General features: G+C 39.3%; 1 protein-coding gene across 3 annotated transcripts in view; it reads right to left on the reverse strand.

Annotated features, from left to right (window-relative positions):
* Nucleotides 1–539: 539 nt before the first annotated feature.
* The window catches only part of LOC124805258 (tRNA modification GTPase GTPBP3, mitochondrial), a 137,716-nt gene continuing 123,332 nt past the window's right edge, over nt 540–14,923 (reverse strand). For all 3 annotated transcript variants that reach the window (XM_047265770.1, XM_047265768.1, XM_047265769.1), the window contains 2 exons: nt 9,236–9,469; nt 540–1,103 (listed from right to left, as the gene is read on the reverse strand). In XM_047265770.1, coding sequence (XP_047121726.1) covers nt 872–1,103; nt 9,236–9,469 — 466 coding nt within the window. In that variant the 3' untranslated portion in view covers nt 540–871. The remainder of the gene's footprint in view (nt 1,104–9,235; nt 9,470–14,923) is intronic.

The raw sequence follows: 14,923 nt of genomic DNA on the forward strand, positions 1-14,923 counted from the left end.
AACTAGTACACCATACCTGTTTATCCACTAACTATTGAAAATGACAAACATCAGTAACAACAATTAATGAGCAAGAAGATAATAAAGATTCATAGCGTGTAGGCTTTCACGGTCGGCGTCTTCAGTAATTAAAACTTCCGCGCTAAGAGGCCGTGGTCCAATAGTAGAAATTCTTCTCCCTGACGTTTCGTTGCCAGCTGCGGGCAACATCATCTGAGGTGTTTGGTGGCGCCCTCTACGCGCTCTATATAAACAGGACCTCCATGGCCTAGCAGCCAGTCGTTGACTCACCTCAGATGATGTTGCCCGCAGCTGGCAACGAAACGTCAGGGAGAAGTATTTCTACTATTGGACCACGACCTCTTAGCCAGGAAGTTTTAATTACTGATAATAAAGATTGTTTCTGACTTGTTTTGTTACTTGCTACATAAATTTAAAAAAAAGTATCCAAGTTAAACACATACATAATATCAGGTTTGGAAGTAAGAGTACCAGAGGCTCATTTGCCAGACAATAAGAAATATTTAAAAAAAATCAAATAAACCACTGAATTAACATTTAATAAATACAAAGAGAGAGTGACTAAACACAGGCACTACTTAATAAATAGCCTCTATTATTTTTTATTTGTAAGCATATTTCGTTTAGTCTTAGGTTAGGAAGAGACTTCTCCTACATGATCTACCATCCAGTAGGTCTTCCAATGATTGCAGGACTTCTGAAATTACGATACTGAAAGCAATTGGGGATCAAATATTGCACACAGAATCATCCTATTCATCCAAGAACACTTCACAATAGTGATAATTATATATCTGTCTCACCTTAGGAATACCTGAGAACTGACTGGACAATCACATGTATCTGATTGCTACTTGCCAATACAAAAATCTCTGAAAATTACATCTAAAATTTGTTCACTGCTAACATGTCCTGTGATATGACCAATGTGTCTCAATGCCTTTCGCAGCTGGTGGGCAGCCAAGACCGTGTCACCAGTGCACTGGAAAAACCTGTCCAAACAATCGACACAGGCAACAAGGTGGTGTCGATGGCGAGCCTGTGTGAGTGCTGGGTTGACATTGGTTATTGTGCTCCCACACCTGAAAATGTGGTGAGGATCATTATGATTTGTTACTTATAAATAAAGAAATTAAAAGATTCAGTTATATGATGGAATGCTAATATTATGACAGCAATTCTTAAAGTGGATAAAAATGCACTTATGTTGTCTGTGAATGTTGTATTTGGTACCAATGTTGTGAACAATTGGTGGGAACTTAATATGATGAACTCTGTGAGTTGATTATCAGTAGACAATCAGAATGCTTATTCATAAACAAAGTTAGCTGGTATTTGGTTCTGTTAGGTTGGATTAGGATAGAATTTAACCACATCCTCAGAATTTTTGGCAGAAGCAGAAATAAGACATGCAGCAGAGTATTGCATTGACATGTATATCTTCAGCTACACTATACATAACTCTATTATGGCAATGATATTTTCATGCTTAGATTTGCTGGCTCTGCCAATTCACAAGCAAATTATAACATTCCAACCTAACCAAGGCAATGGGCTATGCTACAGGTCAGTCTGTCAGCACATTTAGTTTTCTTCCATTCACAACCAAATAGTCACATTCCACCATAATCTAGGCTTCAAGGCTTGACCACTGATCAGTTTGTCAACCTTTTTTTTTTTTTTTGCCAGTCACCAAATAAATATGAATATCAGTAACCAATCTTAAAATCCACAATAAACAGATCAATAAAATTTATTGTGGTGCTCTCCATACAGAAAATAAATGTAATCAATTTGCATCTTCTGCTGAAAGAAATCAATAGATTCAGTGATTCTCACTGACTACTGTATTCCACAACCTGACTGGCTATTGTCAAAGTCAATGAGCTGCCAACATCAGCATGTAATGCAAGAGCTGCCAACACCACAGGTGCACTGTAACCCTTAATGTGCACTATGCTGTGTGTGTGTTAAGTAGTCTGTTGTGCAATATTCTATTTACTGTGATTCAGTATTTAATATTTGGCAGGCTAAAAATATTTAACAATAAGGAACACATCTTACTGAATGATAGGTGCCTGAATCAGCAGACATTTGGGTGTTTATGTACACAACAGAAATCTAGTGTTCCCTGATTAGTGACTGGAGATATGTAAAAATTGATGAAGAGTGGCTCATTTTGTCATAATTTATGAATGATAAGAGTCTCTCCTTTGAGCACTACAGAAGTACAAAAGGATGCGCATGATAGGAAAGTCGGTTTCTGTGTCAGTTTCCAGCGAGAGAGATGTCAGGACTCCATTTCGCATCATGTTAACGTCCAGCAAATGAAAAACATCTACCAGCTGCAAGTGGGATGCATCTCTTCATGTGACTTTTTATGTATTCAAACCCTGCTGTATGTGTGAACCAATATCTCTCCCAACTCGTTCTTACAGGTGTCATTATTACATGTCTTGAGCATCCAGTAGCAATGTTCCTGCACCCGTCATAATCTTTGCACACGGAGATGTGCAGTGACCAGAGGTACCTGTTTGGTGTGGCAGCTTCTTTACTCTATAGCAAGAAGATGGTTCCAGATGGCATGGCAGTGTGCAATTACTGTTGTCCAGCATTGAATTGGTGAGTTATTTGCTGCAGCATGGCCCATCAATCCAATGGTAAATGGTGACACTGTCGTGAGCACATTCCTATCCATGTCAGATGACTCTGGTGGTGGCAGGAAGTTGCTCATTATACAACAATGACACGGTGGCTGCAAGATCTCTGCGATGAAGTGCTAGGTCATACTGATGACCCATGATCTGGTCGAAGGTAAATGTACTGATACCGTATGTTTTGTCAGTCTTGTGCTAACCTGTCAGGCCAACAACTACTACAAGATCTGAAAACACTGCAGGCATGGTGGCGACAGGCCACTCTCTTTCTGCCGCAGCAGTTACGTCTAATTCAACTGCTCATATGTGAACTAACATTCTACAAAGCAATCCATAGAATATTTAAGTGTATTAAGCTCTTTTCTGATCATTCTTTCCTGCATTTTGCACACCTGGAGGTCCAAATGCTGAATCTTTTTATCTCCTTCCAGACTTTTTTGTGAGGAAAGGGGGTCACTCTCAGAACATTTTATAAGATGGTTCTGCAGATATTTTCTTTGTGACTTCAATGCTGTGGTTTAAATTGCTTTCTTCATTGTAATGCTGTTGATTACAGCTGATTCTTTGGATATTAGGGTCAGTTTCTCACCTTTTAGGATGAGGGTGCCCTGGAATGAAATGTGCATGTATCTTAGTATGAGGGTTAGAACTTAAATAGTGGTAACTATTTATTCACAATGATACAAAAGAGTTACATGTTTGCACTTGTTACTGTCCTTGAAGGTGGTCACCAGTGTTGTGTAGGACCCCTTGCCAGTGATGTGGAAGGCGTAACATACCGTTAGCAGAGCCTGTTCTGTTGATGGTGCGAATGGAGTGGTATAAAGTTATGGTGATTCTCATGTACAAGTGTGATGGTCTTATCCTAACGCATTATGTTCCTCCATGGCAGACTGTCAGTCCACAGTATTACTGTTTGTTTTTCGAGCATCACCTGTGACCAGCTTTGTGAAAGAAGCAGCGACACCTTCTGCGCAACCCACCCATCATTTTGCTTGACAATGTGCAGGCGCATACAGCGCAAGCTGTGGCTGCTCTGTTCGGTCGATGGGACCAGGAAGTACTGTACCATCTACCATACTCCCCAGTCTTAAGCCCTTGTAACTTTGATTTGATTCTGAAGATGAAGGAATCACTTCGTGGCATTCGCTTCAGAACTGTTCAAGAGATTCGACAGGCAGTAGACCGCTCCATTTACACTATCAACAGAACAGCCTCTGCTAACGGTATACTATGCCTTCCACATCACTGGCAATGGGTTCTACACAGTGCTGGTGACTACTTTGAAGGACAGGTGCAAATATGTAACTCTTTTGTATCGGTTGTGAATAAACAGTTGCCACTATTTAAGTTCCAACCCTCATAGTTACAGTATTACCAGAACAGATGATACAAGCACAAGAAACCATTATTAAAAACTGAAGGATTCTCTGGCACTTTCCAAGTCCATTAATTTTGTTAGAAGCTTTCACTGCTAATACAGGATGCCCAAACTGACATTCACACGTTTGACTTACTACGTGGGTACTTGCCCCTCTTGAACTCAGTTGCTGCACCAGCAACTTAAGAATAGATGTTTGTTTGCAACACTAGTTAGTTGTCTCTGTGGTACACAATTGTGAACAATGAAGGCAACTGTCAACAGAAGATGCTCACAATGTTCACAATCTGGAAAACTGTGTTTATCAGCTGTTCATAAAGATAGGCCTGCAAATGAATGTTAATAATTTTACTGAAAACAAAATAAAGAGAATAATAATGAAAAAAATGCTGCAGTAAAGAATATTTTCCATTTTAACTGAACATAAGAATGTATACACAGGGTGAACATGATCAAAAACGACTAACTGCAGGGACAGGGAGGGAAAGAAGTCATATGAACTTCTGTCCAGAAATGCAATGTTGCCACGGCAGATGGCACTAATGAATGACTGCTCTTATGACCACGTACCATGTCTGTAGGCAACAGATGATGATTATGCAGATTGACAATGCCAGTTCTGGTAAAGGTTGCTTTGTTGGTAAAGAGGACTGATGACAGAAATCCCATAATTGTGATGGTCTGGTGCAAAACCCTTCAACAAAATCCTCTCCACAGAGGGAAATCTGCTGCTGATAATGCTTGCACTCATTGCAGGTGATAGGGATAGCAGCAGTTGACATGCAGGGTACACATAATCATACTTGGCTTACATCATGTTGGAAGGCCATTTGCTTGGAGCTTGTACTAGGGTTCATCTCAATATCCTGTAGAATTCAGTCCTCCAAATCTGGAGTACGCACAGTCCACCACCTCCCTGCACATTCATCTGTCTGGAAGGAAGCATGATCACACAATGCCCCAAAAGGGCTTGGAATGTTCTGTGATGTGGTTGGTGTCTGTGAGGGTACTTGTCTTGGTACAGCTGTGTTGCTTTTCAACCATTTCCATCTGCTTGGCTGTACATAAACAACATTTTGGCTTGTGCCTGACATGAATACCAGACCATTCTGCTGTTCACTGTACACTGCAACAACACATAGCCTGCAACACACAAGGAACACATGACACCATGGTCAGAGGAACTTTCATTCATCAGCGCCATCTACCGTAGCAACGATGCATTTCCGGACACTTGTCCACTGGACCTTTGTCCTCCATTTCTAGTCAGGAATCTGTCTCTGCAGTTTGTTGGTTTTATTAATGTTCACCATGTATACACCTGTTCAGAATGACTGGCCAGTATTTATTTCTAGGAAGCAACTTCCAAGTGTTACTTTCTACTGGAAGTGTTACTTTCTTCTACATGAACGATGATAATATTGGTTGCATGGTGCTCAATGACATGGTTCTCAGCAACCTTGCAGAATATGAACTGAATCCTTAAGTGAAAATGCAGTCTTTCTTCATAAGCATTCATCTTGGGACAGAAACGAAACAGAGATAATTTGAGGTAGGTTAGAAAGGAGGTACAGGTTTGTTAGACAACTGGATACAAGGTACCCACTTGTTATGAAGAGAAAGGGAGACAAAGACAGTGTGGTGAATGTCAGAGAGAGCAAAAGATCTTTGACCAATCTCATCCGGTACCCTAACCCTGTGCCTCAAGACTTACATTTCTTCTGCAAAAATGCTCTTGACATAACAAACAGCTAGACCTTCAATCTCTTACTGTCTCTGATGCACCTCCCTTAATTTATGTCTCCACTTGTGCTAACAACAGGTGGGTCCCTCTTGTCCTGGAGTCTGAATCACCTGCCACTTCTTTAAACATTTCACATTTCCTTTCTGAGGACGGAACTAATGGTTCCTAAAGCAAAGACAGTTTTTTGTACTTTGATGTGTGTCTACCAGCAGAATTTAGCATTTTCTTGCTGAAGTTAAGTGTTGACAGCCATTCTATCTTCCTCCAATTTTGTAGGCTTTTTTGCGTAAATTTTCCATTTTATAAGGCTCTGTTCAAGCACTGAAGTTATTATGAAATATGATACATATCACTCTAAGAAAAAGTTCTGATATGGGATGTATAAGTCCTACGGAGGCTGTTAAATAATGAACTGCCATAATTTTTATGTCATAATTTCTGATGCTAGAATTTAATCTCATGATATTCTGTTAGATTAACATGTGCAGGCGGGCAAGCTGAGACATGTTCAGTATTGTCTACTGCAACAAAGGAGGTGACTTGCAATAAACAATATGAGGCTTTGAAATTCTGCAGTCATCTCAACAAATCTTCAGCTGAGGCATATGCAATGTTGTAGAAGACCTAGGGAGAGTCTGTTCTTCCCTTCAGCACAGTTCAAAGATCATTTAAACTGTTTACAGAGAGGAGACGATAAATTTCAAAGGAAGGTGGATCTGACACTTCAGTTACTGGCCTTGCAGAAGAAAATATTGACACCACTGCTGTCACAGAGAGAGAATCGAGAACCTTATGAACACTTTTGGACATATTGAAAATTTCACTGGATGCCGCCCACTAGTTGCTGACAGAAATTTACATGAGATGTGTACATACATGGTGGGTTGCAAGACTGAACAAAAAGCCATTTGTGTGCAGCTCTGCATGCAGTTGAAATTGATGTTAGAGTAAGAGCCAGAGTTTCTTTCAAAAGTAATTAGTGCTGATGAAACTTTGCTACAACATTTTGATCCTGAGAGCAAACAGGAAAGCTCAGTGTGGAAATCTCCATAACCTAGTCCCTAAAAAAGCAAAAGTGGTTGCATCTGCTGGGAAAGTTATGATTATCTCATTTTTTGATATTCATGGAATGATTTATTGGCATATTGTACCTGCACACACATCAATAACTGGACAATACTACAGGGTTGTCCTGAAAACTTTGTACGACTGTATCAGGTACAAAAAAATTGCAGATCCATGAAACAGGCTGGATGCTGCACCATGAGAAAGCACAACTGCATATTGGATATGTTGTTACTGAATATATTGCAAAAGTCAATTTGAAGTGCAGCCCTCACCCTCCTTGTAGTCAACATTTAGTCCCATGTGACTGCTTTCTGCTCCCTACCCTAAATAAACACCTCTGTGGGAAGCATTTTCATCATCAGAAGCAGTAGCGAAGGGAGCAGAGGTGATTCTGAAGGACCTTTCAAAACATGATTTCCAGCATGTCTTGCAGATTGCCAAAAACACTGGGACTAGTGCACTGCATCCAGAGGAGACTATTCTGAGAAGGACTATCAAAATTATGAGGACTGAAAAGGCACTCTGGAATTTGTGCCTGCAGTAATAAGCTAAATAATGGTATATGGGATAAAGCACAAGGTCCTTTGCAGATGCATACATTTCAGACAATTACATATTTGTCTCATTTTCTCACAGTGTTGCTTCTCATTGATTTAGTTCCCATAAAGAATTTGAATAGATTTTTCAACCACTTCCCTCCACACTGCTTTAGATTTATGTCAATTTGTTTTAAGTATATGTGACTCATCATCAAAAGATAAAGTGGTGCACTACAGGTGAAACTGATGTTTGTAAATACAAGGGGCATTTGAAAAGTCTGTGCAAAGTCTGAGAGATGGCACCACCAGTGCGTATCGAGGTCATGTTTAGTTAGTAGCATCTTTGAAAAGAATGCACACCAAGTTTAAGCCATACTGGTCTATTTCTTTGTGTTTGGCATTCATGTCAATCAAGGAAGTTGAGTAATTGTCAAAAAATGCATGAAAAAGAATTTCGTGTGGTGATTAAACATTACTTTATGAAAGGCAAAATGCCGCAGGAGACTAAAGAGAAGCTTGATAAACATTACGATGACTCTGCACCTTCGATTAGAACAGTTTATAAAAGGTTTCAAAATTTTTGGAGTGGTCATGTGGGCACAAGTGATGCTGAACATTCTGGATGCCCTGTTGAGGTTATGACTCCATAAATCATTGATAAAATCCATGATATGGCAATGGATGACAGAAGAATTAAGGTGTGTGAGATTGCTAGTGCTGTGGAATGAACAGGTACATAATATTTTGCATAAACATTTGGACATGAGAAAGCTATCCGCAAGATGGGTTCCGTAATTGCTCACACTTGACCAAAAACAGAATCGTGTGAAGTGTTGCAAGGATGGTTTGCAGCTGTTCAGGAAGAATCCGCAGGACTTTAAGGGTTGATCCATCACTGTGGATGAAACATGGATACATCACTATACTCCTGAGACCAAACAACAATCTAAACTATGGGTTACCAAGGGAGAATCTGCACCAAAAAAGGTGAAGACCATTCTTTTGGCCAGAAAGGTTATGGCGACTGTCTTTTGGGATTCACAAGGGATAATCCTCATCGACTATCTAGAAAAGGCTAAAACTATTACAGGTGCATATTATTCATCGTTACTGGACCATTTGAAAGCTGAGCTGCAAGAAAAACGCCTCCGATTGGACCGCAAAAAAAGTCCTTTTCCATCACGACAATGCACCAGCACACACCTCAGCAGTTGTGGTCCCAAAATTAATGGAAATAGGGTTCCAACTCGTTTCACATCCCCCCTATTCTCCAGACTTGGCTCCCTTGGACTACTCTTGGACTACTATTTGTTCCCCAATTTGAAGAAATGGCTGGTGGGGCAAAGATTTTATTCAAATGCGGAGGTGACTGCAGCGACTAATAGCTATTTTGCAAACTTGGACAGTTCCTATTATTTGGAAGGGATCAACAAATTAGAACAGCATTGGATGAAGTTCATAAGTCTAACAGGAGACTATGTCGAAAAATGAAAAAGGTTTACCCCAAACACGTAAGTAGTTTTTATTTTTGCACTTACTTTTCAAATGCATGTTGTATTTTAAAAATTTCATTATTATTTCTTCATTAGTAACTTCTGCTTCCTCCATATATTTCCATAGTTCAAACCCTAAGGACAATTTAATGCACTTCCCATTTCCCTTTAAAATAGCAAAATTGTGAAGGGTTTTCTAAATCTACAAAACAGGAAATTCAAATTTTGATAATATGTCACAACACAACCGGGCATATGACTACATATTTAAAGTCATTGAGATTACAGTAGGAGCTATGTTCATTGTAATAGTTAACAGGTAACCAACTTACATGGAAGACAGTTTGTGTGTCAATTTTGAAAGCAGTTCATGAACTCCTTCTTCTGTCTTGCATGACATTAGGACAACATTGGAATACTGCTGTTCAACTGCTCTAAGGGGTTCAAGATCACTGAGCACGTCTATTTTGTTCAAAGTCACAATGCAGTTTGGAGAAACCATATTTTTAGAGTCACAAACATCTGCTGCAAGGCCAAGTGAAGCAAAGTGGTGGCATATTGTAGACCTGTCGACAAACAAAATACATATTATAAAAGGTGTGTGTGTGTGTGTGTGTGTGTGTGTGTGTGTGTGTGTGTGTGTGTGTGTGTGTGGGGCCACGCGCGCGCGCACGCATGAGCAGGTGCGTTGGTGTGTGCATAAGCGCACATACACAAGTACACATTCACACCTTATGATGAAACTGATCACTGCTGCATTCCCATTCTCTATGAAAAATACAATACACTGCATTACTGAAAAACATGATCCAATATAAATGTGTATATAAGAGGTGTTTGCACACAAGTGATGTAATTTCAACATTGTCAGGCGTATCCTGTGTTTACAATATAATGAAAGGATAGTTGCTACTCACCATATAGCAGAGATGTTGAGTCACAGAAAGTCCTTTGAAAGTTAGCTTTTGGCCAGAAATGTCTTTGTCAAAAATAGACAAAATACACACACACATACACACACAAATTAAACTCACACACACATGAACAGACTCTAGTCTGGTTCCAGCTGCCAGAAACTGTGCTTGTGTGTGTGTGTGTGTGTGTTTGTGTGTGTACTATTTTTGATGAAGCCCTTGTTGGCCGATAGCTAACTTCCTGACAGTCTTTTTGTTGTGCTTTACTGTGAGTTAGCATTTCCACTATATGGTGAGTAGCGACTACCCTTTTCATTATATTGTTACATTCCATCCTGGATTTTCCATTGTTTGATATCTTGTGTTTACTTGTATCACTGGTTACATTTGCAGTCATTACTATTATTATTATTATTATTATTACTATTATTATTACACATAGCAAACACAACCCTGAAATAGTTTCTGCAAGCAGGAATACCACCACTTTAGACAAAACTGTGCTAACATGCAATAAAGCAAAGCTGCATGTTCTGGTCTTAGAAGCCAATCAGGACTCAGCAACTACCATGTCAACCCCTGCCAGTGGTGTCACTGAATGTAGTATCCAGGGGCATGGTTAGCACACCACTCTCCCAGCCATTGTCAGCTTTCTTGACCTTGGTGCTGGTACTTTCCCTCAGGTAGCTTCTCAATTGGTATCATGAGGCCGAGTAAGTCAATCGCATTGCCGTCCTCCCACCAACAACAGAACCCTTACAGTACCAGGAATTGAACCCAGGTCCTCCACATAGGAGCAACATATGTGACACACAGGGCTATGGAGGTGGACAACAAAAAACAATAATGCACAACAAACAGCAGATAAGTAATAGAAAAATTGATAATACTCAGATTTGATTTCAATTAAGTTCTAATCTCCAGGTATGAAATTCACACTGTACTGACACTGATGACAGCAACAACTAACTGATGATAAGTATAATTGATATAACATTTTTGATAAACACCTGTGGGTCTACTTATTTTTTTCTATTTTTTTATTATTTTGTGTGTGTAAAGAGTGAAATTTCATGACAACAATAGAACCCAAATCACAACCACTGGTAGAGGGAATTGAATATTTTTCAGACAAAGGCGAAGTAGACACAACAATTCAATATGAAAAGGAAGTGAGAGAACCTAAAAAAGTGGTAGCTAATTTGGGCATACAAAATGTGCTTCCTAGAATGAGCCAGTTAATCATTGAAAATATAAAGTGGACTGTCATAACCCTTGAACAGACCCTAAACCAGTTTACAACCTGAAGTGAACAATCAGGTGAAGTTAACACAAGAAGCAGAATCTGGAAAAGCAGAAACTAGCATTGAGCATTGAGACCAATTCAGAAAATTTGGAAATGGTGAATGCTAGTATTGAAGAAGAAGACAAAAATGAAAACTTTGAAGTTGCATAATTAGCAGTAGACAGTACTGAAAATAAAATATGACTGAGCTGGAATTTATAATGGAAGCTGAAACTAAAATAGTGTAGATAATGTTGAAAACTTAGGAGGAAGCAGAAAGTAGTTAGTTCATGTAATTATTACATAAAAGTTGATGATGTTATGAATGAACCAAATCTATATCCACACCTACATGAATAGTCTGCAATTCACACTGACATTCCTGGCAGTGGGTTCATTGAATAATGTAGAAGAGGACATAAACTGTTTTCTTGTTTTGAAAGATGAGTTTTGTCTGAAGAAAGAGGAAATGTGGTGTCTCAGTTGTCAGCAACAGTTGAGTTTCACCACAGAGTGCAGAAAAATGTTCAAAACCTATTGTACCTAAAGAATCCGTTTGACAAAGATTATCAGAATTATATAAACATCTACAGCTTCACAGGCGGGAGATGTACCAAAATGAATTCAGTAGACAGTTTAAAATTATTTCATGAGACATTAATGGTATGTAGTATAAGATGTCACTTTCTTTGGAATGTTTGATTCTAATGAAAGCGTTCTCAGTTCTGATCTGGCAATTATGTATGAAGTGCCTCAGGCCCCGAACATGAGTAATTTTTATTATCTAAATTTTACAGAGAGAACACCTTTTTCATCTGTTGCCTTTCAACTAATGTGACAACAAATAAACTGGTTCAAACCAGAATAGGCCAAATCGCTGTCAGAAAAGTCACCGTACCAAACAAATAATTTCATATGTCAGCTGACTTACAAGAGCAAGGGCTCTCAGAGCTATGACTCAAAAACATCTCCCTCTGCTGTTCCCAGCCATCACTTAGTGCAGACACTAAATGGCTTAGTTCCTTTACTTTTAAATTTTTCTGTCTCCTTCGAAATGGCCCTAGGGCCACTGGAATTATCTTCTGTCATTCCCCTGGCAGTCCTCACAATGTAATCCCCCAAGATCAAATAAACTAATGCAGTTCCTCCTTCTAAAGATGAGTACCATATTTAATCGCAAGCCCATACCACTTTCCAATCCTGATTACACATCTGAGGGAGTGTACAAACTGGCTTCAGGAGCAGGATACTGAATTCAACCTGTTGTTGAGTTTGGTGTGCCACATACAAATTACTAAGCTATGAGTAGATCCACGAAACCATTGTGCAGGGCCATCTGACTCCGTGCTGTGATGCAACAGATGAGTGCTCAGCACCGCAGTCTACGCAGAATCACAGCTGTCATTGTGGCCAAAAAGTTTTTTTTATTTTTTATGTATGTGGTTTAAAGTGATGCCTACCACCAGGTCCCATGAACAGCTAAGGATAGATGCAAGCAAGGCTTGGTCAGCTCTGGGTGGAGAATGAAGATCTGCAAAGGTGCCTTAATGGATCATTAGTCAATGCAACCCCACAAAGCAGCACTGAGCCCACAGCTAGCCTCACTTCCCCATTTCTGGGGTTCCCACAGCCATTATGTACTGGACTGTAATTGATGTTGCAATGGATGCTCTTGTTCCCAACTTTGCTGGTAAACCAGGCAGAAATGTCCACAATTTCATAAACAATTTAATGGATGTACAGAAACTGTGTGCAAGGAGTGACGAAATGTTGGTAGGAGTCACCAACCTTAAGGTGTGTGGAGAGGCATGCACTTATGTGAAATCCATGGAAGGGCTCAGAAATATCAAGGCATTTGATGTCTTTGCAAAATGGCTAGTGGACAGATATGGAGATAAGCATAGCATTAGCCACTATAGGTGCCAATTTTCAACCCTGTGTCAAATTTCTGGAGAGGATTTAGAGAAATTTTCTGTCAGAATAAGAGCTGCATCACTTCACACTTACGAGCTAGGCAAAAGTAATGTAAGGAACAAGGTACTACTCAGTGAAGTAGACTGTGGGACTGATCCACAGGTAGGTGCTGAGATGAAGTATGCTTCACTGAGCACACTAAAGGAGGCCACACGACTCGCATTTCTACAATATGAGTCTCAGCAGTTTGTCCAGTCTTCCATCAGGGTAAACCCTAACAGAAATGCATTCATTGCTGATGTGTACTGAACTCATTGCAAATGCCACAGTCACAAAGCTTCTGAATGTCTGGCCAGTATGTGCCTATTGCAGAAATATCAGGCACAAGAGAGAAAACTGTCGGTCTTTACAGGATCACTTGGCAAACAAATAGGATACCAGAGTGCTCTAAGGAATGCAAATAAGGGAAATGTGTATGGGATTGGTTCTGCCACTACCTCTCACTCCTCTTTCACAAAGTGTATTCAGTTAGAGAGGTAGGACTCACTCAGGTGTCAAATGTAGCTTTTCAAGGTAAAATCAATTATAGGCAACCTACCTTTATCATGAATACAGGTGTACAAGTAAGTACATTGCTCACTGAATCTATTTGCGGTTGAAAATTAAAATTGCCGTGTTGTAGACTGAGATGGATTGGGAAAAAAAGTAATTTACCAAATATGTTCACAATATGTGGAATTGGAAATAAACGGAAGTAAGTACCTGTTCATATTCAATGTGGTTTGGAAACATGGTCACGATTTTGATGCCATTATAGGCTATGATATGCTGTCCAATTTCCAATGCATAGTTAACTTCCGAACACAAGATGTCCAAATTGGGGGAAATGCCCACCATTTTGGTTGTTTGTATAGAGGCATAGCTACTAACCATGAGAAGAAGCTGTTAGTAATCACATGCCAAATATGGAGGGGTGGGGGGCAACGAGAGGTGACATTGGGGGGGGGAGGGGGTGTACTCAGAAAATTTTAAAAATTAGAAGCCTGATTTAGGTCTTTAAACAATATACATTTGCTGACACTAAATAAAGAGGATTTTCCAGGAATAAAAACAGTTGTAAATGAAACAATCAGGTTATGTGGAAAAGGCTAAAAATTAGTTTAGTAAACATCAAGGATGCTTGAGAAACATTTCTGTAATTTTCAAACACAGTGAAACCAAAACACATATACCTCACAAATTATTAATAACTGTAAAACATGGATAAAAAATCCACTTACATTATTAAACGAGAAGCCTGTCTTTAGTGTTCTATACAAAAATATTCACAGTCCATCCTCATCTACTGCCTTATCGCATCTTCCTATACTTGTATAATACAGAATATGGATTGTCACTGAAGACTGCAGATAATTTTCTCTTCAAAAATAATCTTGTTGCACTCTGTGCAGCCTGAATCTGATCCTTGGTGAAATTATTTTGCTTTTCCTGAAGACAAATGGTTCATTTTACTGATCATCAAAGCACTCAAGGCTGTTGTCTTTATACTAGATCTTAATTCATTATTGTTTTTCCTAACAGTACTAAAAACTCTCACACAGACTGCGTTATTATGGGGAACAGTAATGTGACTATAAGTTTGCTCAGTGATGGGAACTTTTTAATGCCTTATGCGTCACATATAATGGATACATGACACCAATCAATATCAGCTTTCTTTTCTTCTACTGTTCAAAAGTCATCAAACTGGTATCTTGAAAATTTCAATCCTAACGTGTGTGTGTGTGTGTGTGTGTGTGTGTGTGTGTGTGTGTGTGTGTGTGTGTTTTTCACTCAGGAGATCAGGAAATAGTGCACTCAACTTCACAACTAATCAAGATTTACTTTTTCTAGATCCAGTATCTATA

The sequence above is a fragment of the Schistocerca piceifrons genome, chromosome 7 (genome assembly GCF_021461385.2).
Source record: "Schistocerca piceifrons isolate TAMUIC-IGC-003096 chromosome 7, iqSchPice1.1, whole genome shotgun sequence".
NCBI classification, from domain to species: domain Eukaryota; kingdom Metazoa; phylum Arthropoda; class Insecta; order Orthoptera; family Acrididae; genus Schistocerca; species Schistocerca piceifrons.